Source organism: Vipera berus (genome assembly GCF_964194415.1).
Source record: "Vipera berus genome assembly, chromosome: 9".
Taxonomy (NCBI): Eukaryota; Metazoa; Chordata; class Lepidosauria; order Squamata; family Viperidae; genus Vipera; species Vipera berus.
Window position 1 is genome coordinate 4,070,292 of NC_138212.1, and position 24,790 is coordinate 4,095,081.

Here is a 24,790-nt window from a genome sequence, read left to right on the forward strand (position 1 = left end):
CACAGCTCCTATATGATCATCCAAGGTTAGCTAGTTCTCTCTTTAGGAAAAGGTGTCCGATAAGAACACTGGTGTCTCCATCCAACTGCAAGATACTCCATTGCGCTCCCCTTTGCCTCCTTTAACCTCGTCTGTCAATTGGCAAAGCCTCTTTCAGTCAAGCTGACCGTTTATCCTGATTTACAGCAAAGGCTGGAGTGAACTATAAAGCTGGGACAGAAAAGGCAGGCTCATTGAACAAATATGACCAGCAAAGGGGAAAAAAAAAAGATTCTGGATACTTCATGAAAAACCAAGGAAGACATTTCAAAAGGCCTTTTTTTCCTAGATGTGGCACACGGGTCCTTTTGAAAACATTAAAACCAGTTTAATGTTCATTGTCCCTTTCTTTTCCTGTGTGTAGGTGGACCCAACAGCCACACATAGGCTAATTTCTTTGTTCCTTCCTGCATTCCTGCTAAAGCCTAAGGGGTAAGATCTCATTTTTTAATTACAGAATAGCACCTCTCACTGCCAAGCAAGCTGTGACTATGGGAACTCGATGGCCATGATAAACCAGAAAATTTATTAGTTTTTTTATGTATAGCATTTGATGCTCAACTACAAGTTTATCATGTTCTGAGAAACCAAGAAAAGAGAAAGACTGTGTTAGTCTTTAGCAGCAAAAATAAGTAAATAAAATAAAAATCAGTGGTCTAGTAGTTGCACCTTTTCTGACTAACGCATATTAAACTGCTTATTTAATTTCAATTATTTTATTAGACTTTATTAAAAAGTAAAAGGTTTCATGAGCTGGAGCTCACAAAAGCTTCTGTTTCTTAATAAACTTGATTAGGCAGAAAATATGCTAGTTCTGATTATTTGCAGCCCCAAACGCTTACTTCCGAGGGAGGATGCAATGTTACAATCTTTTATCCCAGTTTTCCAAACTTGGCAACTTTAAGATGGGTGGACTTCAACTCCCAGAATCCCCCAGCCAGCTTGCTTTAAGATGGACTTCAACTCCCAGAAGTCTCCAGCCAGCTTGCTTTAATATGCATGAACTTCTACTCCCAGAACTTCCCAGCAAGGTTGTTTTATTTTTTATTTATTTTAATTCCATTTATATCCCGCCCTTCTCCGAAGACTCAGGGCGGCTTACAAGCTTAGCAGTAGCCTTCATTCTATGTATATGCCTGCTTATTAAGGCTTTCACACACACACCCCAAGCGGCATTATTACAAAGTCAGCTTATTGCCCCCAAAAATCTGGGTCTTCATTTTACCTACCTCGGAAGGATGGAAGGCTGAGTTAAGATGGATGGACTTCAACTCCCAAAATTCCCCAGCCACCTTGCTTTAAGATGGACGGACTTCAACTCATTTCAACTCCCAGAATCCCCTAGACAGCTTGTTTTTAAGATGGATGGACTTCAACTCCCAGAATCCCCTACCCAGCTTGTTTTTAAGATGGATGGACTTCAACTCCCAGAATCCCCTACCCAGCTTGTTTTTAAGATGGATGGACTTCGACTCCCAGAATCCCCTAGACAGCTTGCTTTAAGATGGATGGACTTCAACTCCCAGAATCCTCCAGCCGGTGTGCTTTAAATTGAGTGGACTCCAACTCCCAGAATCCCCTAGCCAGCAGGTTCTTTGGGTGGACTTCAACTCCCAGAATTCCCCAGTCCACCCATTTTAAATTTGCCAGGTTTAAAGCACCCTTCTACCCGAACTCTTCATACCCAGCGGGGCGCTTTCCTGGTCTCCGCAGAAGCCGGAGGGCGCGCGGCCCCTTTAAGAAGGGCGGCCCAAAAGAGAGGAGGAGGCGGGCTCAGGCGCTGTCTTCAAGGGAACTGGCGGGGTGACGTTCCAAGGGGGACACCTCGCCGGCTCCGCCCTCCGCCCATTGGTGCGCGGCCGTCATGTGGCGCCTCCGAGCGTTCGGACTAAGGCGGAAACCGGCGCGTAAAGGGGCCACCTGTGGGCAGAGGTGGACGGCAGCCTCATTGGGTGAGTAGAAGGCGAGGGAGCGGGACGGTTAGGCAGATGTAAACCACCCCCCCAAAGACGATTGGGACGGCCCGCCTCGTGAGCCCTAGATCAGCGGATCAGACGATTCCATTGACGAGGGAGGGGGGAACTTGACAGCTGCCCCCCCACCGCCAAGGAAGCGCGGAAACCCAAGTGGCTTTAGGAGGGCGGGAGGGCGGGGGGGTTGCCCAAAAGGTATGAGAAAGAAATCGGTGCAGACTTAGCTTAAATGAGCCTGGCACGGTTCCTTTGCCCTTCGAGGAACTTTTCTGGGGGATTCTGGGAGTTGTGGTCCTGGGAAGATGCAGATGGAAGCTGGAAGGAGATGAGCCTCTCTAGGACAATAAGCTTGGGGAGGGGGAATTGGAGGGAAGAGATTCATGGTAGACCCCACAGTGGGCATAAGGGGTATGAAGATGGGCACTGACCTTCCTGGGTGTTCTCCAGATATTTTTGGACTACTGCGCCCATAAGCCTCAGCTTGCAAAATCTGCCTGCAGGGATTCTGAGAGATGTAATCCAAAGTGTCCTGGGGACATCTGGGGAGATCTGCTAGAAAGGGGCAGAGGCTAGGACAGGAATGCTAGGGGTAGAACTGATGGACTTCATTTCCCAGAATCCCTAAGGTAGCCATGCTGGCTCAGGAATTCTGGATATTGAAGTCTACAGGTCATAAAGTTGCCCACCCCTGGGATAGAAGGTACCTGGGGCTGCTGATTGAGGAAGTCCAATTTCCCCAACATGGTGCATCCCAAGTGGACTAGACTCAGTTCATAACTTTGTAGGAGTTTGACTTAGCAAATCCGGGGGCAGTTAGTGTAAATCCGTTTTTCTCAAAAGCTTGACTGGGGAATTCTGGGAGCTGAAATCTGCACATCTGAAAATGGCCAAGTGGAGAAAACACTGATGTAAATGAACGAGAGATTTGTCCTGTAATACATCAGCTGGCTTGTTTGATGTTTTGGATCACAGATCCCATTGTCCTTGCCAATTAGAACAATTAATCAGTGGAACAACTTGCCTCCAGAAGTTGTGAATGCTCCAACACTGGAAGTTTTTAAGAAGAGATTGGAGAACCCTTTGTCTGAAATGGGATAGGGTTTCCTGCCCTGAGTGGGGGGGTTGGACTAGATGACCTCCAAGGTCCCTTCTAACTCTGCTGTTCTATTCTATTCTATTCCTGAAGCTGTGTAACTGGACCAACATTTATAATCATGGTGCTGCACCAACTAAGACAGTGGGATCATTGCTGTCAAAATTACTTAACTGGAAAGATCCCTGAAGGCCACTGTAAATAGAGCTTACTAGATTATGTATAAATCAGTGACTTTTTTCTTTTAGGCTGCATCAAGTGACGTTGGTAGTTTGAAGGTTTTTGAAAGTGGCCTCTGACTATAAAATATTAGGAAAGAGGACAGCTTTTTTTTTAATGTGCTAAGAATTGTTGGATATATTTAGCACAGCTTCCTATGATTTCTGTGTTATTTTACAATAGCTGCAGTTGACTCAACAAACAGGTTCTATCTGGGAATACGGGAAAACAAGACAATAAAACCATCAAGTGTTAAAAATAAATCAAAAAACATAAAAGGAAATTCCATGGGAAGGGGTTTGGCCTTGTGTCTTCCTGGAAAAAGAGATATAAGCTGCATCCATTTGAAAGTCCAGAGACAGGTGTATGTGTTTTACAATGTAAAGTTGAGGTTTAGGATTGCCTTTCAATCATTCAGGTCATGATTTTCCCAAACGTGTGTTTTTTTTCCCCTCCCAAAAGGAAGCTGGAATTTCTCAAGTTTTTCCTCCTTGAAAACATTTTGTTTTTCATCCAAGCAGCTTCTTCAGTCCCTCGGAACATTTTCCAGGGGGAGAAAAAAATCAAGAAAGTTCAGTCACCTTTTGAAAAACACCTTTCAAAGGTTTAAACTTTAAAAATTCTGAAATGGGGTTTAATTCCCAAAGTAGTTAGTTATGTGCTACTTGGATGACAACTTGCGTTTCAGAGTACTTTTGATTTTTTTTCTTTGTAAACATGCTTAATTAGAATCAAGCCCAGAGTTAATAGAATTCTTCTCTACATAGGATTGCACCATAAATATTGCATTGTTGCGGTGTCTATGCTCTTGAATGCCTTCCTACTTGGTCTTAATATTTTGAGCAAAGATGAATGTTGGATGAGACTGCCTCAGAGTCTCAACTTTTGCTGAATTCCTTGCATGTTGCTTGCTTAGTCCGCTTATAAACAAAATATATTAGTCAAGTTATCTATTGTCAACTGATTTCGAGCAAGGAACAATCTTCTTAAGCAAGAAATAAATGTCACACAAATAGCATAATAAAAGTATTTGTCAGTCAAGTAACCACCACATTTCATTTAATCTTGTCCTGCCACACAGCAACACTCCTTCTTAATTTATGTGCTTTTGGCTGAAAACAGCTAGAAGAAGTCAATCTTTCTGTTCTATGGAATATATCCTCTTTTGATGGGTAAGCGTGAAGCATTTGTTGTTCCTTGAGAAATTGCTGCTGTCTTAGGATAACGAACCTGCAAATATATCAAGATTGCCACACACTCTATTACTCCGTCCAAGTAGATGTTCCCACGGCTATTTAATGAATCGCTTTTCCACCGTCCTTGCAGCCAACATAATAAGGGATGAGCTGATATATTTTCTCTCAACGTCCAAATTCAGAAGGCTGCCTCTCTGTCTCCCAGCCTTCAATTTCAGTGCTATCTTAATTTCCTGGAGACTTCCCCTACCTATGGGGGGGGCGGGTCTCCAAACTTGTCAACTTTTAAGACTTGAGGACTTCAACTCCCAGCAAGGCTGGCTGGGAGTTGAAGTCCACAAGTCTTACGTTGCCACGTTTGGAGACCTCTGCTCTATATTTAAACCAGCATTTTTGAATACGAGCACTGTAAGTCATGCTCAAGCACTCTGTCCCAGAACGAAAACTGGCACCAGTGCTAAAAAAATGGGGTGGAGAAAACTCACACTGGTGCCAGCTTCCTTTAGCATTTGTTTTTCGTTTGTCATTCCTGTTGTCATCACTGTGAGGGCAGGACACTTTGTGTTTTTGTTTTCAATTTGGTTTGGTAACTTGCAAACCAGCTGGCAACGGTGTTGTTGCAAACCTTAATTCCTTTTTTTTTTCCCCGGAGACACGCATCCGTCCGTCCCTTGGGTTTTTGCAAGCTTCCTGCCGCTGCATCGCAGCTGTGTTTCTCCACTATATGGCTATGGACTGGTTTAAGTGTTTGTTGGGTAAGCTGCGCTCACTCGCAGGTGCCACTAAGTTACCTGCCCTATTTTGTGTGTGTGTGTGTGTGTGTGTGTGTGTGTGTGTGTGCGCGCGCACCCAGGTGTTCCATTTTCAAAGAGTGAAGCAGGCATGCTGCCTGTTGCCTTCTAGGGAACTCTTGGCTCTGGGGACGTGGAGGGTGAGAGCTCAACTGGCAGTCACAAAGGATGGTTTGTAGGCTGTGTGCCTGGTACAGATGGCCTCGGGGGGGCATCTCCTTGCCATCTGGGGCCTCCTAATTTACGCCAGCGATTAATGAAGAACAGGCTGAGCCTTAGGAGAAGCCGATGTTCTTTTGCCTTGTGTAACCAGTGGGGTGGGAGGGGGAACGGGAGGCAGAGAATTGGGATGCTTTGAAGGAAAGGCGCAGAATATCCACTCCAAGCCCAAGGCTGGGTGGAGCCGACACAGCGGCTTGAACCCCTGACCCAGAATACAGGTAGTCCTCGATTTCCAACCATAGTTTCCGTTGCTAAAGCAAGACAGTTGCTAAGCGAGTTTCGTCCCCTTTCCTTCCCCGCTTGTTAAGGGAAGCTGTGCCACCCGCCTGTTTAATGCATCCGGCTTCTCTACTGATTTTGCTTGTCGGAAGACCACAAAAGGTCATCACGTCACACACACACACACACACACACACACACACACAGGGACATCGCAACTATCATAAATAGGAATCAGTTGCCAAGACGATGAATTTTGATCCCATGAGCACCGGCATGCCGCAACAGTCGTTAAGTGTGGGGTCCTTGGTGCTCTCTGAGCTTGGTGGTTTTCTTGCAGACGTTTCATGACCCAAATTAGGCAACATCATCGGTGCTGGCACAAGCTAACGGCGGCACCGATGATGTTACCTAGTTGGGCGATGAAACGTCTGTAAGAAAAGCACCAAGCTCAAGGACCCCACGGTTCCACCCTGAGCTACAAATATTCCCCTTTATTAGTCGTTAAGTTGAAAAACTTTAGTGCCGCTCTCGTAACTTCGAAAGTAACTTCTTTGCTGTTGTTTGCGCAGTTTTGTCCTTGTCGGCTTTGCTTTCTCTAGCCCTTCTTTGGCAGCAGAGGGCAAAGGGCAAAGGGTCCCAGGGGCTTTGAGGAGGGAGAAGAATTGCCTTTAACCTCTGTGTTCTGTAGGGTTTCCCAACCCATTTATTTCTCTTCCCCCCCCCCAAAGCTGTGGACCATCCTCCCTATCAGCCTGCTCCTTGCCCCCTCCCCCCACCGCCTGCCTTCCTTTCGGTTTCACGGGAAATGTGCTGGCAGCCCCCTTTGGTGTTTATGGCCCCTGCCCTAATCCACCCCCACCGGCTGTAGAAACAGAGTTTTCCCCAATTCCCCGAGATGTTGTTTTCTTCCAGCTGCCAAAGGAGTGACTCAGCCCATGCTAAATTCCACTTCTCCGGGAGGAACTGCCAGGCACCAGTGGAATTCGTCCCCTGGATGTGTCACTTCGGGACAACTGGTCCTTTTCTGAGAACAGAAGCGGGGGTCCTTAGAACAATGAACCAGTGGGATGACTTGCCTCCAGACATTGCGGGTCCTCCAGCATGGGAGGTTTTTAAGAAGAGATTGGACAACCCCTTTGTCTGAAATCATACAGGGCTTCCTGCCTGAGCAGGGGGTTGGACTAGAAGACCTCCAAGGTCCCTTCCTTTCTCGAGGCAGGCTGGGATCTCCCCTTGGGATTTCATGTTGCTCTCCTGATTCTTACCTGGCTGATGCCGTGGGAGTGAGCAAGGCGGGAATCAGAATTGTTGCCCAGTTCGGTATGGTAATGTTGCATTCTTCCAGGAAGAGGAGATCCTCATTAGTGTGTTTATATCCTGCCTTTATTATTTTGACAAATGACTCGAGACAGCAATCTATCCAACACGCCTTCCTCCTCCACTTTTCTCCACAGCAACAATCCCGTGAGGTAGATTTGACCGAGAGAGCGGGGGGGGGGGGGGGGACTGGCTTAAAGTTCCTCCAGTTGGTTTTCATGCCTAAGGCAGAACTAGAACTCGCTGTCTCCTGGTGATTGGCCCAAGGTCACCCAGCTGGCTTTTCTGACTAACATAAGACTAGACCAACAGTCTCCTGGTGATTGACCCAAATGGGTTTCGTGCCTAAGGTGGGACTAGAACTCACCATCTCCTGGTGATTGGCCCAAAGACACTCAGATAGCTTTCATGCCTAAGGTGGGACTAGAACTCACCATCTCCTGGTGATTGAATCAGATGGGTTCATGCCTAAGGTGGGACTAGAACTCACCGTCTCCTGATTGACCCAGATGGGTTGCATGCCTACGGTGTGACTAGAACTCACCATCTCCTGGTGATTGGCCCAAAGACACTCAGATAGCTTTCATGCCTAAGGTGGGACTAGAACTCACCGTCTCCTGGTGATTGAGTCAGATGGGTTCATACCTAAGGTGGGACTAGAACTCACTGTCTCCTGGTGATTGTCCCAGAGGGGTTCATGCCTAAGGTGGGACTAGAACTCGCTGTCTCTTGGTGATTGTCCCAGATGGGTTTCATGCCTAAGGTGGGACTAGAACTCACCGTCTCCCAGTTTCTAGTTTGGTGCCGTAACCACTACACCAAAGTGGTGCCAGTTATATGCGTTCCTTCCTGGGGCTTGGAATTCAGTACCCATGACTTCACAGCTGAGGAAGCTGACTGTGGTATGTGCCACACCTTCTTGATAGATAGGTTCTCTACTCGTCCACCCACACAGCACAGTTATGGCAAACAATCCTCTGGCGTGTCTGCTAATTAATAGCAATCATAAAAGTCGATGAAGCCTTGATTCTCTTTTGACAGTAGCTGGTCTGCCTCTTAAAGGGCATCCAGCCTTAGGTGAATATGAGAGGTTGTGCTTCATTTGAAGCACACCTGTCGCATTACACAAGGCATAACTGTACCTTGCTTGGAGCAATCGGAGATCGGTAGATTTCCACCTGTTCCGAGATGGCGTTGTAACCTGCCCCTTGGCGGAGTGCAGGAAGGATCCGATGCTTCTTCGTTCAGGAATGATGAGAATCTCACCTGGTGGGAGGTGGCAGAAGCTGGCTGTCCACAGCGGTGATTGGCCGACACCTCTGACATCACAATTGCCCCCAGTCCTGGGAGTCTGGCTGTGTTGGGGGCTTTTTTTATTTTAACGGCAGTTTTTCCACACATGCAACACAGAAGGAAGGAGAAGAACACCAGCTCAGCTTTCCAGCTGCTGATATATATATAGGCCTGCGTGACAAATTGGGAAGGTGGGAATAAGAAAGCCTAATCTTTTTTTTTCCCCTTTGTCCCCAGAAGATCCCAAGTAGTGGCCTGTCCTGCCTGTTTAAGGCAAACACACACTCGTGAGTTTGGGTTTGGGACTGTAAGTGGGTTTAGACCCGTGTTTCTCAACCTTGGCCATTCAACGCCCAGAATTCCCCAGCCAGCATGCTTATAACCCCAATTGTCATAAGCCGAAGGCTTCCTGTACAAATCAGGAGTCATTTAAATGGATAGAAGTGGATATTAAAGTACGTGACGGATAGCGGACCAGGCTTGAAATGTAAATCCCTCCTCTTCTTCCTCCTTCTCCGGACATCTTTCCAATATTTGAGAGGCTTGGAAGGAAGAGTCAGCCTGTTCTCCAAAGCACCTGAGGGCAAGAGAAGAAGGGATGGGTTGCAGGATCCTTAAAGAGAGATCCAGTCTAGAATTAAGGAGAGATTTCCTGACAGCGAGAAGAATTAATCTGTGAAACAGCTTGCCACCAGAAGTTGTGGGTGCACCATCAGGTTTTTTTAAGAAAAGAGATTCAAAAGCCATTTTTTTCTGGAACGATATCAGATATCCTGGTTGGTCAAGGGGGGGGGGTTGGACTAGAAGACCTCTAAGATTCCTCCCAACTCTGTTATTCTGTATTCTTTATGTTGGGAAGATCGACCTGGAGCTTCCTGATTGAAAGCCCAGTGAATTAAAAGAATCTCTCGGGATTCCTTTTCCAAACCTGCCCAATTCTGGGATAGTTATTTCTTCTGGTCAAAAGCAGCGTGATGTTGCAGGTCATCCGTTCAAAGTTACAACAGCACGGGGGGGGGGGGAAAGGGACTTACGAATGTTTTTCACACTTAACGACCATTGCAGCATCCCCACGATCAAGGGGGCCAAAATTCGGATGCTTGACAGCTGGTTCGTATTTATGACGGTTGCAGCATCCTCGGGATCACGTGATTCCCTTTTGCGACCTTCTGACAATGGGGAAGCCAGATTCACTTAGCAACTTGTGTCGCTCATGGAACCACTGGGGCGAGGAAGGTCGTAACACGGGACAAAAATTCACTTTAACCCGTGTTAGCCGCCGAAATTTTGGGGTCAGTTGTGGACATAATTCGGGGTGGCACCTCTATCCGGACCTTGTATAAAGGCTCAAATTGCTTCCCCGCCAGGCTCCAGCAGCCCCTCAGCTGTAGCTCCCCATCCGTGGGGCAGAATAGGCCCCCCTTTTAAAAAGCTGATTCCTCTTCATTTGATCTGGACTCGTGAACGAAAGGAAGTCAAGAGCCAAGGCAGCGTGCCAGGTATTGAGAAAGGGCCCTTGTTTTGTGTCGTGATGAAAACAACACAATTCCTCTTTTCTTAGAACTAAGCTTCATGGGGTTAGAATGAAATTCCATGCAGGGGATGTGGGGCAAGTGTCTTATCAGCTTTCCCTTTGCAAATTAGAATAGTAGAATAGAAGCTGGAAGGGGCCTTGGAGGTCTTCTAGTCCAGCCCCCCCCCCCTGCTCGAGCAGGAGAACCTATACCATCTCAGACAAGTGACTGTCCAGTCTCCTCTTAAAAACCTCCAGGGATGGAGCGCCCACAGTTTCTGGTGGCAAGCTGTTCCACTGGTTGATTGTCCTCACTGTCAGGAGGTTTCTCCTTAATTCCAGGTTGCTTCTCTCCTTGATCAGCTTCCAACCATTGTTTCTCGTCCTTCCCTCTGGTGCTTTGGGGAACAACCTGGCCCCCTCTGCCTTGTGGCAGCCCCTCAGATACTTGTGCTCAGCTGAGGGGAATAATGATTAAGCCTTGTAGGAGAGAGGTTTGCAGGTAGTCCTGGATTTACTAATGGGTGTAAGTCGAGGGTTATCTGTAGGAGAGTATTCTTCCAAGCCACAGAACTTCAGCTCTCAATTCTCTGCACTACAGGTAGGCCTTGACTTAAAAACAGTCCGTTTAGCGACCGTTCTAAGTTACAACGGCACTGGGGGGGGGGGAAAAAGCGACTTAGGACCTATTTTCGCAGCATCCCCGTGGGTCATGGGATCAAAACGGAGATGCTTGGCATATTTATGACGGCTGCAGTGTCCCGGGATCGTAGGATCACCTTTTGTGATCAAGCTCTTCTCCAAAGCACCAGAAGGCAGGGCAAGAAGCAACAGATGGAAACTAACCAAAGAGAGAAGCAACCTAGAACTAAGGAGAAACTTCCTGACAGTGAGAACAATTAACCAGTGGAACCACCTGCCTCTAGAAGCTGTGAATGCTCCAACACTGGAGGTTTTTAAGAAGAAACTTTTCAGCCGTTTGTCTGAAATGGTATAGGATTTCCTGCCTGAGCAGGGGGTTGGACTAGATGACCTCCAAAGTCCCTTCCAATTATTATTATTGTTTTTTATTATTATTATTATTATTATTATTATTATTATTATTATTATTATTATTATTATTATTATTATTATTATTATTATTATTATTATTATTATTATTTTCTGACGAGCAAAGTCAATGGGTGGTGGTGGGGAGCCAGAATCACATAACAACCATTGTTATACTAACTGCAGTGATTCGCTTAAGAAATAATGGCAAGAATGCTTGTCAAACAGGGCAAACCTCACTTAACAAATGCCTCCCTTAGCCACAGAAATGTTGGGATCGGTCGTGGTCGTAAGCCAAGGACCCCCCCCCCCCGTATGGAGCCTGGCGGTTTTCTTTCCCGAACCGTCTCCTCGTTTGATCATTCCTGCTCCTCCTGCATCCCAAAAACGCTTCGCTTCCCCTTACTTTCCCCCCTCCCCACCCCACAACGGGCACCCAGATTTCTCCTTAAAGAGCTGCTGGTGGCGCCTCGTGTATTCCAGGAATGGCATTTCAGAGGAGAGTTGATCTGCTGCCCCAAAATTCCTGTCTCCGGAGGAGATGATCTTCTTCTCTGGAAAAATAGTAAGTTCATGTAGAGGAGAGAGAGAGAAAGAGAGAGAGAGAGAAGAGAGAGAGAGAGAAAGAGAAAGAGAGAGAGAGAAAGAGAGAGAGAGAAAAGAGAGAGAGAGATGCCCATCCCTTCATCCTGTTTTTCTCGGTCTCCAGATCTCGTCGCGGTGGGTTAAATTCAGGCATCTCTGTTCAGCTTGCACCCCTTCACCCAGCAAACCTGGGGGGGTGAGGGGGGGCTCCTCCTGCTTTCCTCCTCCTTCCTCTTCTGGACTGACCCCTCCCTCCTCTTCGTCCTCCAAAGGCGGAGTCAGTTTCCCCAGCGGTATTTTAAGTCAGCCAGTGGTTGTAAGGCAACTCGATCCCTTCATCAGAAGGCTGGATGCCGGGTTAGTTGACACCGGGTGAGTGTCCTGTCCTTGCACAGGATTTCCCCCCCCCCAAAACAGGTGAGATGACCTTGCAGGGGGAGATTTGTTAGCAAAATGGGGAAGGGTCTCGGCTCTGGGCAGAGATGCCCGCCGATCTCTCTCGCTCCCTTCCCCGAACTCAAAAAGGGGAGCCCGAAATAACATTTATCTCCGTCTCCTTTGCGGAATGAGGGGTGACCTCCCTGGCAGAGGTGTCGTAAATTTTCTTTGGGGTTTGTGAGGAGGGGGACAATGCATAGGAAGGGTCTTCCAGGCTCTGAAACTAGACCAGGGGTAGGCAACCTTGGCTCTTTTATGACTCATGGACTTCAACTCCCAGATCCACGAGTCATAAAAGAGCCAAGGTTGCCTACCCCTGAACTAGACCCACCATAAGAAGGACTGCTGTTCCTTAGTAGCTGAAATGGGGCTGGGAGGAGGACGTGGGGAGAGAAGCGGGGTGGTGGTTCTCACACTGGGCTGGTGGGAAAGAGCAAAAGGCAATCTGGCAAAAAAAAAATTGTGAGTGTTGTGGTTTGCGCCTTCCCCAACCCCCCACCCCCACAGGAGGGAAAAGATTGGCAGTTGTACTTTTTTGTGGAGAGTTGAGGGAAGGAAAGTAAAAATAGGTGGAGAAATGTGATTTATAAGTCGAGGGCTAAGCCAGAGGCGTCCAAGCTTGACAGTTTTTAAGACTTGTGGACTTCAGCTCCCCGAATTCCACAGCCAGCTGCGGGAGTTGAAGTCCGCAAGTCTTAAAAATTGTCAAGGTTGCACGCATGCACGCACACACACACACACACACCCTTGGCCTAAGCTTCCCCTCGTTTCTGTGACCAAATGCCCTCTCCTGCTTCGTCCTGTTTAGTATGGTCTCCTCCCGTCCACTCAAAGGGCTGGACAATTGGGGAGAAGAGTTGGGGGCTGAGGACTGCTGCTGTATTAAGCGATGCCCCCTCCCCTTATAGGGCCAGCAGTCTTGCAGGAGCTACGTGGGCTTTATGGAGTACTTAGCTGAGACAGAGACAGGAGAATGTAAGTAAAAAAAGTTAGGAGTTGGGACCACACCGTCCTCCTGCTTCCAAAGGGGCCTCCTCAATCTCTTCTCTCCGTTCTTCTTGGAACGGTTTCATTCTTTCTCTTCCTCCCACCTCAGGCTCCCCCAATTCCAGCACCATGGATGCCCGGCCGCTCTTCCAAACCTTACTCACGCTGGCCGAGGATAATGTGGCTTTCTTCCAGAACGTCCCCACCGAGACAGGTCAGCGCTTCCTGGCCACCTTCACCACCATCCGAGAACATGCCCGGTGCCTTGAGCCGATGCTGGATCACTTCTCCGCCGTCTACCACATCTTTGACCTGGACGAGCACACGCCGGCCAACGGCTACCGCAGCCTGGCCCAGACGGTGCGCTGCTGCGTGGCTCACATCATCCACAAAAGCCGCTACGTGGCCACCAACCGCCGCAGCATCTTCTTCCGGACCAACCACAATTGCGCCGAACTGGAAGCGTATTGTGTGGCCTTGACTCAGCTCCGGGCCTTGGTCTACTTAGCCCAGCACCTGTTGACCCAGAACCGTCCCGGGTACCTCTTCAACCACGAGGATCGGGGCCTCTCGGAACAGTTTCTCCAGGAATACATCACGATGCAGAAGGGGTGTTTTTACGGGCGGTGCATGGGCTTTCAGGTGAGGACCACCGAGGCAGCCATCTTGCAGAATTGAGGAGGTGAACTCCTTGGGAGGGAGGTTTTTTTGGGGTGGGGGGTGGGGAAGATGCAAGGATGTTGCCTCTCTTTCCTTTAGAAGAAGTGTTTTTATTAGGATTATGGTAGGTAGGTAGGTAGGTAGGTATGTTTTGAGTCCTGCCTTTATTATTTTTACAAATAAGGTGGCGAACATATCCAACAATCCTGCCTTTATTATTTTTACAAATACGTTCAAGGTGCCGAACATATCCAACACTGTGTGTTTTCCCCACACCGACAACCCTGTCAGGTGGGCTGCGCCGAGAGAGCTGGTTTTACTTGCCTACTAAGACAAAAGCTACAAGTCACCATTTCCTGGTGATTGGCCCAAAGTCACCCAGCTGGCTTTCGTAGCTAAATTGAACTCACTGTCTCCTGCTTTCTAGCCTGGTGCCTTAACCACTAAAATACAAATGAAAATAAAAATAGTTCGGGAAATGGGAAAAGGGAAAAAGGGGGGGGGAGGAAAAGTGTAGGGCAGGGGTCGGCAACCTCGGCTCTTTTATGACTCGTGGACTTCAACTCCCAGAATTCCTGAGCCAGCATAGGGCAAAGAAGGAAAGGAAAAAAACACTTTGTCTTCCAACTTCTTTCAGCGCAGTAAAATACAAAATAGAATTGCAACCTCAGCTTTTTACTTGACCACCTTAACAAGGACAAGCCATGTTTGTCACCACACACACACACACACACACACACACACAGCCTGAGTTGCCGCTTGCATTGTCGTAGCCTTAGACGTAGCCTCCCTGTCAACCAGATGCAGCTCTGACCTTCCTGTTTAATTTTTTTTTCCCCACTTTTCCCGGACAAGTTGCAGCCTTGACCAGCCGGCCCTGAATGGCAAGCCACAGTCCTGCGTTTTACACACACACACACACACACACACAGAGAGAGAGAGAGAGAGAGAGAGAGTGCTCATGTCCCCAACTCTTTCCTGTCACTCTTCAGCCTTGCTGCAGAGTGTTGTTTGTGCGTTTGTGTGTGTTCCCAGCTGAATTTGGAACCAGCCCTGTCTGGGATCTGATCCGGCATCCTGGCTGGCAGAAAATGTCAAAAGGGGCTTTGGGGTTGCTTTGTCCGGCTAAACGGCACCGTATCCAGTGGTGGGATTCAAATAGGTGAACCACCGGTTCTCTGTGTGGATGCTGGGTTCCGGAAGTCCGTTCTGGGCCTGGGCAACAATAAAATTAGCTTCCGGTTCTGCCAAAGTGGTGTGAAGTGGCTGAATCCCACCACAGGGAGGGAGGGAGGGAAGGAGGGAGGGAGGAAGGAGTGGTGGGATTCAGATATGGGAACAACCGGTTCTCTGTGTGGATGCCACTTCCAGAAGTCCATTCTGGGCCTGGGCAACAAAAAAATTAGCTACCGGTTCTGCCGAAGTACTACGAACTGGCCCGTATCCCTCCAAAAGGAATCTGTCTGTTATTGGTTGTTTTATTCCAGCTGGGAGGGAAGAAAAGTCTTCAAAGATAAATCAGTTCCTGTGTACAAATAGTCCTCAACTTACAACAGTTCACTTAATGACCATTTGAAATTACAACAGCACTGAAAAAATTGACTTGTGACCTTCTTTTTACGCTGATGACCACTGCAGCTATCCCCAGGTTGACGGGATCAAAATTCCAGATGCTTGGCTGCTGATTCCTAGTTATGACGGTCGCCCTGACCCCGGGGTCATGTGATCATCTTTTGTAAGCTTCTGGCAAGCAAAGTCAACAGGGAGGCCCGATCCTCTTAGCGACTGTGTTACCAACTTGAGAACTATAGTCATTTGCTTCACAGCTGTGGCAGGAAAGGTTGTAAAATGGGGCATACCTCCCTTAGCAAATGTTTCACTTTGCGACAGAAATCCTGGGATGGATTGTGGCCATAAGTCAAGGAATGCCTGTGCTAGCTCCTACGACGCGTTTCAAGCATGCAAACCAAGGAGAATAAGATTTGGAATACAGCTAGTCCTCAATGTTACAACCAGAACTCAGCCCCAAACTTCCGTGGCCACGTGAGACCTCTGTTACGTGGCTTTTGCCCCACTTTACGACGCTTTCTTGCCACACCTATTCAGTGAATCACTGCAGTTTTTAAGAGAGTAACACTAACTGGTTGTTAATTGAATCTGGCTTCCCCATTGACTTGGCTGGTCGCAAAAAGGGGATCATGTGACCCCAGGGTCGTTGGCAACCGTCATAGATACGAGTCAGTTGCCAAGTGTCCAAATTTTGATCCCGTGACCGCGGGGATGCTGCAACGGTCGTAAATGTGCTAAACGGTCATAAGTCACTTTTTCCAGTGCCGTGGTAACTTTGAATGGTCACTAAAGAAAAAGTTGTAAGCCCAGAATTGCTATTATTTCAGTAATAAATCAGTGCGTTATTTATTTATTTATTGCAACGGGAACAAGAGCCAGGGACCCTGTGAACAAACGCAGCTATCCGGTTGCTTCTGCGCTTTGCAGTTGTGGTGACATGCAGACAATAACACATAGGTGCCGCTACCCTTTGTGTCCCGATCGGTGTGCACTTGACTTGAGGACCTCACGGCAGCGTGGCAGAGCACCAGGTTGCTAGTTCCTGGGCAAGATCTGTTTTAATTTGTACATATTTTAATCTCCCATTTTACAGTTTCAATTTTACGGCATACGCCGTACTTTGCCTGACACACATTTATTTATTATTTATTAATTTAATTTATATACCGCCCTTCTCCCGAAGGACTCAGGGCGGTGAACAGGGCAATACATAAAAACTAGATACAAAAATTAAAAATTATTAAAACGTGATTAAACAGTGCCCATAATAAATTAATACAGATTAAAATTGAAGTTCATTTATAAAAATCCCACCCCGTCCCATCAGGCCAGGCCAGCTTGTTTAAAGAGATGGGTTTTAAGATCGCGCCGGAAGGAGCGGAGATCGGGCACCATCCGGAGCTCGACCGGAAGATGGTTCCATAAATCCGGTGCACCCACAGAGAACGCCCTCCCCCTGGAGGCCACCAGTCGGCATTCTTTGACATAAATTTATTTTTTTTATTTTAATTCCATTTATATCCCGCCCTTCTCCGAAGACTCAGGGCGGCTTTACAAACTTAGCAGTAATAAATTTCAGTAACAACTACGTTCAGCTCTGTAGCCTGGAGCTGTTGGCAGGCTAGGTTCAAGTATCGGGGGGAAAAAACGGGATTGCTCACCACCTCTCATGTTAACCTCTCTTGATCCTGCAGTTTGCGCCTTCGATCCGGCCTTTTCTGCAGACCATTGCCATCAGCTTGGTCTCCTTCGGGGAGAATTACAAACGTAACATCTCCGGCATTGGTGAGTATCAGGACTCAGGTACACCATCCAGTAAGAGTTACGTGATGGTTGTGCTGCCCTTGTGATCCCCTAATGTGGGAATTTCTCTGGATATAATTAGGCAGGAAGCTTTTTTGATCTCTTTCTCTCGTTCTCTCCTTCCTTCCTTCCTTCCTTCCTTCCTCCCTCCCTCCCTCCCTCCCTCCCTCCCTCCCTTCCTTCCTTCCTTCCTGTAGGTGTGGCTGCTGGCTCTCTCTTCATGAGTGGGAAGTTTGCCATTGACCCTGAACTACGAGGATTGGAGTTTGAGCGCATCACTCAGAACTTGGATGTCCATTTCTGGAAGAGGTTTTGGAACCTCACCGAGACAGAATTGCTGGCGGTGAGTCCTGCTGCTAGGAAAGGGCGTCCCTCACCGGATCCCCACCGACAATATTTTCATGGAAGGAAAAAAAAAAGAAAAAGATAAATCAGAAGAAAGAGCAGATCTGGAAAAGGTTCATAAGGATAAACAGAAATTGTTAATAACTTTTACTGTAACTTTTACTATGCAGGTAGTCCTCCCCAACACAACTGAGTCCAAAATTTCTGTGGCTAAGTGAGACAGTTGTCAAGTGAGCCTTGGCCCATTTTATGACCTTTCTTGCCACGGTTGTTAAGTGAATCACTGCAGCTGATAAGTTAGTAAGCCGGTTGGTAAGTGGATCTGGCTTAACCCACTGACTTTGCTTGTCAGAAGGTCGCAAAAGGGGATCACCTGACCCCACCCCACCTCACCCCAGGATGCTGCAACTGTCCTAAATACAAGTCAGTTGCCAAGCATTTGGCTTTGAACCACGTGACCCTGGGGATGCTGCAGCGGCCCTAGGTGCAAAAAATGGCCGTAAGTCACTTTTTTTCAGGGCCGTGGTAACTTTGCACGGTCAAGTAAACTGTTGTAAGTCGGGGACAGCCTGCAAATGTCAGGTCAAACAAGGCTCCTCATGGACAGAGAAGGGAAAGTGGAGGGTACCCAAAGCCCATAACTTGGTGCCGTGTTCCTCAACGAGTGACGTGCTTCGAATCCTTAACGGAAAGATACTGGAGATTTGAGGACAGGCCAATGTTTGTTTAATCTCTGCTTTTATCTCTCTGCAGTCGCTAGCCAGCATGGCTTCCTCTCAGGTTCGGCTGTCCCGAGCCTTGCTGGTCCCGCCCCATTCCTTTGACCTGCCTCTGGTTTCTAACCCCCAACTGACCGTTACCATCACGCCTCCGGTGGCCCACACTGGGCCAGGAGCCGTCCAGATGAGGCTCATTTCCCACGAGCTGCGTGAAGGACAGGTACGGACAGGTGCGAAGGTCGCCCTCAGCTGGCCCAGCAGGCCTGAGGAGGCCGACTCTGTGGGAGCGAACCAGGCGATGGGAGGTTGACAATGGCAGCAAGTGGTCTCGCAAGTACCCCGGGCCTAAGCCCTGTAGGGCTTTAAAGGTTATAACCAGCACCTTGAATCGCACCCGGAGCCAATGCCACCAGATCCCTGTGGAGAGCTCACCATCTGAGGCGAAGGGAGGAAGCAACAACTGGAGGCCAATCCGGGACCTTTGGGAATCTCTTGATCTAACCTTGCAATCTGCTTCTTCTTCTTCTTCTCTAGGACAGCGAGGAATTGCTCAAATTGATGCGACCGGAAGGAACTCTGGCCCTGGAGTTGCCTTGGAAGACCAAGATCTTGCCTCGGTCCCCTTACCTTTTGGTGCATTTTCACGGAGGGGGTTTCGTAGCGCAGACGTCCAAGTCTCACGAGCCCTACTTGAAATCGTGGGCTCAGGAGCTGGGGGCCCCTATTCTTTCCATCGACTACGCGCTCTCCCCCGAGGCTCCCTTCCCCCGAGCGTTGGAGGAATGCTTCTTCGCCTACTGCTGGGCCCTTAAGAACTGCCACCTCTTGGGTAAGGAATTGGGCCCAGAGGACCAATCAGGACAGGTAGCCCTTGATTTATAGCCACAGTTGACCCCCCCACACCAGATTTCTCTTGCTGAGCAAGAGTTAAGTCTTGGCTAAGTTAAGTCAATTTGGCCCCATTTGACAACTTTTCTAAGTGGAATCTGGTCACAGAAGGGGGAAAATCACACGACATTCCACCCCCCGGGACGCTGCAACCGTCCTAGGCACACGCCAGTTGCCGAGCATCCGACATTTTATCACGGAGATGCAGTGACTGATGATAAGTCCCTTTTTCAGTGGCGTTATGGCTTCGAATGGTTAGTAAAGGCCCGGTTGTTAAGTCGAGAACCCCCTGTCCTGTTTTATTTTCTTCACTGCTGCTTTTGAAATAATAACAGAAAAGGGAAAAGAACGTAACCCAGTGTTGGCCAAGGACAAAAGGTTTACTCGAAGCAGCTTCTGTCCCACAATGATACCTCTAAACTCCGTCAGACATCCACATCTGCCTATCCCAGGTCCTTGGGAAGGCCTTAATAGGTGGTCAAAAATGCCAAATCAAGTCTGAACAGCTGGCTGACTGTGCGATAAACCTTAGTAATAATTAGGATAGAGGTACATTGTCGAAAAGCAAAGGGGTTTAAAAATAAGTGGGGGGAAATGCAAAGAAAACATGGTATCATTGCAACAATAGATCGTTTCAATGCTCTATCTCAGGGGTCCTCAAACTTGGCCACTTTAAGACTTGTGGACTTCAACTCCCAAAATTCCCCAGCCAGCCATGCATGGCTGGCTGGGGAATTCTGGGAGTTGAAGTCCACAAGTCTTAAAGTGGCCAAGTTTGAGGGCCCCTGCTCTATCCACTTGTCTAATGCAAATATGATTCAAGTCTCCATATCTTTCTAATGCACTTGACAGTTCTATGTTTCTTTGACCTACTCTATTTCGTATAAACGAGTCTCATATTTCATTATATTTCTCCACACAAAATCTAAATCCATTGGGAATCTGTTCATAGCTTGGCCACCTACAAGCGGAAAAGTCAGTAATAAAAAGTGGGTGAGTTTGGGAGACAGCGACAAACAGGGTAGGGGGATTTTGAATGTCGCCCTTTTTTTCCGAGGGAGACCCCGAGAATTATTTTTTTTCTAATTTTGTAGTGAGTGTGTGTGTGTGTGTGTGTGTGTTCCAATCTTAAGATTCATCAGACAGTTTCAAGTGCGTTTCTTATCCTCGAAACAGCTGGGAATATGATAGCTGATTTTCAGCAGTCGGTGAACAAGGCTTGGATCATAACATCCAAGGCCACCGTTTCGATTTTGTTGATCGCGCCTGCGGTTTCATCCTTCTGCTTCTCTCTCTCCATCACCACCATCCCAGTTCTGATCCCCTCTTCTTTTCCGTCCCTCGGCAGGCTCCACAGCACAAACCGTCTGCCTTGCAGGGGACAGCGCCGGTGGCAACCTCTGCATTACCGTCTCCATGCGTGCCGCCGCTTTTGGGATCAAGATGCCGGACGGGATCATGGCAGCCTACCCCGTCACCCTCTTGGAGATTGCCGCCTCGCCCTCGCGGCTTCTCACCCTGCTGGACCCGCTCCTGCCTCTCAGCGTCTTGTGCAAATGCCTCAGTGCCTACGCAGGTGAGGAAGCTCGGTGGAAAAAGGGGAGGAAGGCGGGGGGCGAGGTTAGGGAGGTGGGCCGAGAAGGGAGGAAGCTGGGGCTGGCGACTGACCGCCGGGCATCCGTGTCAGAACTGGAGGGTTTTAGGAAGGATTGGCCCCATGGTGGAGGATGAGATATATTTCAAGGTTGGCTTCCAAGTGCAGTTCGGGATGCTAGTTGTCACCTGTAAAGCCCCCCCACCCCCTTGGCATAGGGCCTGCTTACGGTCCTTCAGTCTTCAAAAGTTCTTCCCCGACTTGTGAGGTTGGGCAGAGTGAGGGCACTTTGGATCCTATAAGATCAGAGGTCCCCAACATTTTGGACACCAGGGACTGGTTTTTGTGGAGAACGGTTTTCCACGGACCGGAGGGTGCCTTGTTTTGTGTGCTGCCTGCATCCCGCGGATGGGGCTTTGCTTGTTTGTGAGGACGGGTTCCTGGCATTACCCGGCCCGGTACTGGTCCACAGACCTGGGGGGTTGAGGACCCCTGCTATAGATCACGTAAGGCCATCTTTGGGGAACCAGGAAGTGTGCCTTTTCTGCCCTCTGGCATAGCTTCCCAGCAGAGATCCCGATGGCTCCTGTCTTGACGACATTCAAGAAGATATAATAAAGGCTTATTTCCCAGGTGATAGTTGAGTTCCTGTTGCATTGGGGGGGAGGGGGGGATTTTTTGTTTTGTTTTGTTTACATGCTTACTTTTAGATTAGGGGTGTCCGACCTTCGCCACTTTAAGATCTGTGGACTTCAACTCCCAGAATTCCCCTCCCCTCCTTTAAGCCACTTGAGGTTCCTTTTTTTGGGGGGGGGGGGTTTCTTTATTTTAATTTTTCTTATTGGTCATTATAAGCCATGCAGAATTGGGGAGGCGGGGGGGAGTGGCGGCGGCACCTGTACTGTACAGGTAGTCCTCGACTTACAACTGTTCATTTAGTGACCATTCGAAGTTACGAAGGCACTGAAAAACGTGACTTGCGAGCGTTTTTCACCTTTATGACCGTTGCAGCATCCCCCGCGGTCCCATGATTTACATGCTGCTGGCTGGGGAATTCTGGGAGTTGAAGGGCCAGGGTTGGGCACTCCCAATCGAAATACTTCCTCCCCCCCCCATTATTGTCTCCCAACCCGAAGGAACGGAGTCAGAGCAGCCAGATGACTCGGCCTTGGAGAAGCTGGACCCCATGAACATGATGTACCGGAATACGGCCCTCCTTTTCCGAGATTTGCGCCTGGGTGCGTCCGCCTTGGTTAGCTCTTTGATGGACAAGACAGGCAAGCGCAACAGGGCGGGTGCCGTAAATGGTAAGAAGGGCCTCCCCCGGGCTCCATGCTGCCAGCTCCTCTGCTTCTCTGCTCCTGCCTTCCTCCTCCTCGTCTTCTCGCCACAGACGTGGCACCTACTGGAGGCTAAAACATATAAAGAATGGTTGCTGGAATTGGGAATGTCTAGTCCAGGGGTCGGCAACCTCGGCTCTTTTATGACTCGTGGACTTCAACTCCCAGAATTCCTGAGCCAGCATAGCTGGCTCAGGAATTCTGGGAGTTGAAGTCCACGAGTCATAAAAGAGCCGAGGTTGCCGACCCCTGGTCTAGTCTAATGAAGAGAAGGACGAGGGGGGAACACGATAGCAGCCTTCCAATATCTCAGGGGCTGCCCCGAAGAAGAGGGAGTCAAGCTATCCTCCAAAGCCCCTGAAGGCAGGACAAGAAGCAAAGGATGGAAACTAATCAAGGACAGAAGCAACCTAGAACTAAGGAGAAACTTCCTGACAGTGAGGACAATTAACCAGTGGGTGCTCCAACACTGGAGGTTTTTGAGAAGAGATTGGATGTCCATTTGTCTGAAATGGTGTAGGGTTTCCTGCTTTAGCACGGTGGTGGGTGGTGGGGGTGGGCTAGAAGGCCTCAAGGTCCCTTCCAACTCTGTTCCTCTGTTATTCTGTGCAGAAGCCTTGAGGAAAAGCGCATCAGAGACAAGCCTGAAATCGAAGCCATTTGCCAGCCACAAAGATTCCCGGAAGAAGAGCCAGACGTGTCAAAATTTCTTAGGGTCCTCCGATGCCCAGCGAGACGCAAGCTGTACCACCTTGGATTCTGAAGATCAGCCCACCTTCTTCCTCTCCGACCAGGATCAAGAGGCCGTCTCCTCCAGCAGTCCCCAGGGCTTGATGTTTCCCGAGGGCTTCCAGCCGCTACGCACCAGCCAGGCTGCTGCCAGGCTGCCTCTAGAGCTGTCGCCCATCGTCAAGAACCCGTTCATGTCGCCCCTTTTGGCCCCGGATGAAATGCTGAAGGGACTCCCTCCCATCCATATCGTGGTGAGCACACACCTGCCTGTGTGGTGGGTTGGAAAGGGGGTGGGTGGGTTGCGTAGATGTGGAAGTTGGGGAGCGGGCTCGCACATAGCATCACCCAGGTAGCTCTCCAGTGGGCATGTGGCAATGACCTTGGGAGATAGAGGGAAGAGATAGTGCCTAGGGCAGGGGTCCCCAACTCCCGGGCCTTGGACCATCACCGGTCCACAGCAACCAGGCCATGCAAACAAGCAAAGCCCCATCCGCGGGATGCAGGCAGCACACAAAACCACGCTCCCTTCAGTCCACGGAAAAAGCTCTTTCCACGGAATTTTGGGAGTTGAAGTCCACAAGTCATAAAAGAGCCAAGGTGGCCTACCCTTGCACTGACTAGACCAAAGTAGCTTGTAATGGGGGTAGGTGAGGAGCGCATGGATCTCCCGAATCCTAGGATTTACAGGATCCAACCATCTCTTCTCCTTAGGCCTGTGCTCTGGATCCCATGTTGGATGACTCCGTGATGTTTGCCCAGAGGTTGAGGGCTCTCGGCCAGCCAGTCACCCTGCGAGTGGTGCAAGATTTGCCCCACGGCTTTCTCAGCCTGTCCCAGTTGTGCCGCGAGACCCGCCAGGCCTCGGCCGTCTGCACAGAGATCATCCGGAGCATCCTGGTTCCTTCCGAGGCTGCCCCCCCACAGCCCCCGGCCCCCCTCCACAAACATCGCAAACTGGAGCGAACGTCTCGAGTTGTGGCCGATAATGCCGACGACCACCTGCCCCTCCAGGAAAACGGAGTCCCTCCCCAGCACAAAGCCTCGCCTAATCCAGCGGCAGAGAGCAGGACCACTCAACCCATGGAGGGGGTCCAGACCACCGGCAAAACTCCAGACCCCCAAACTGGGGGACACTCCTTGGACCAGCCAAGCAAAGCCAAGAACATCAGCAGCCCTTCGACAGCCGATCCCATCTTAAACGCTGCTATCACTCCCGGCCAGGATTCTGGTTCTTCAAATAGCACCTCGGGCAGAGGGGTGGGGGCCTGAGCCTCCCCCCCCACCCCCGAACTATTCCCCCCCGACCTTGTGGCTTGAAGATGGTGTGTGATTTGCAGTGGTGCTTTTTAATTTTTCCCTTCACACTTTGGATGAATTGCTCCCAACCTCGCAGGGAAACAGCTCTCGCTGCCGACTCCGTTGCTAACCGAACATTCGGGGGGGGGGGGGGTTGCGACCGTTTGTCCCAAAAGTCTCCGTTCTTTTCATCTCCTGGAATGATGCTTTTATACCTGTTTGGATTTTTTTAAAAAGGGGGAAAAAGAAAAAAAAAGCTGCATCCAATTCTGCAGCCGATCTCTCTTTTGTGGTGTTGGGCACGCATCATCCGGGCCTTCTCGGCCTGCCTGTTTGCAACTCACCTTTGCACTCGCCTACTTTTTCCTCACATTTTTGATCTCGGTATGAGGTAAACATTTTTAGGGAGATGTATTTTGGGGGGGGTGACTTTCTTATCAAATTCTAAGAATCCATTCCTAGCCACCAGAAGAAGCACAGAGGGTTGGGGGGGGGGGTGGTTTGGTCCACCCAGGCCAGCTGAATCAATTCTCCAAACACAAGAGTCTTCCGCTCATTTGCACACACAAAAAAAAAGCATTCCCAGTCGTTGCCTTGCCTCACCGCCACTCTGGTGTCGGCCATGTTTTCTTAGACGAACACGTTGCATTGCACTGTTGTTGTTTTTTCGTCCTCACAACTCTTCTATCCGCCTCACCTGGTTTGCCTTTGGGGAGCGGGGTTGTTACAAACCGAGGGGGAGGGAAGGTCTCGGGAACTACACAGGATCCTCGCAGAAAAGCTGCGCAGTCTACAGTTTCTTTCTAAGCAGGACAACTCTTTTTGTGAATAAAAGCTGGTTTGATTTTGAATGACGTATCCTCTGTACTTGGAAGCTGAGACCGGTGTGTGTGTGTGTGTGTGTGT

The 24,790-nt window shown here is 49.1% G+C and overlaps 1 protein-coding gene across 2 annotated transcripts; it reads left to right on the forward strand.

Moving 5' to 3' along the window:
• Positions 1 to 1,913: 1,913 nt before the first annotated feature.
• On the forward strand, positions 1,914 to 24,735 carry LIPE (lipase E, hormone sensitive type). Of its 2 annotated transcripts, none has more exons than XM_081334711.1 (10): positions 1,914 to 1,991; positions 13,048 to 13,580; positions 16,862 to 16,952; positions 17,168 to 17,313; positions 18,069 to 18,254; positions 18,569 to 18,863; positions 20,271 to 20,498; positions 21,653 to 21,823; positions 22,469 to 22,839; positions 23,300 to 24,735. In XM_081334711.1, the coding sequence occupies exons 2-10, from the start codon at positions 13,068 to 13,070 to the stop codon at positions 23,855 to 23,857; spliced, it is 2,559 nt and encodes an 852-aa protein (XP_081190837.1). In that variant the 5' UTR covers positions 1,914 to 1,991; positions 13,048 to 13,067; the 3' UTR covers positions 23,858 to 24,735. The 2 variants fall into 2 exon arrangements, with proteins under 2 accessions (XP_081190837.1, XP_081190836.1); XM_081334710.1 differs by lacking the exon at positions 1,914 to 1,991 and adding an exon at positions 5,136 to 5,275.
• The last annotated feature ends 55 nt before the right edge of the window (positions 24,736 to 24,790 follow it).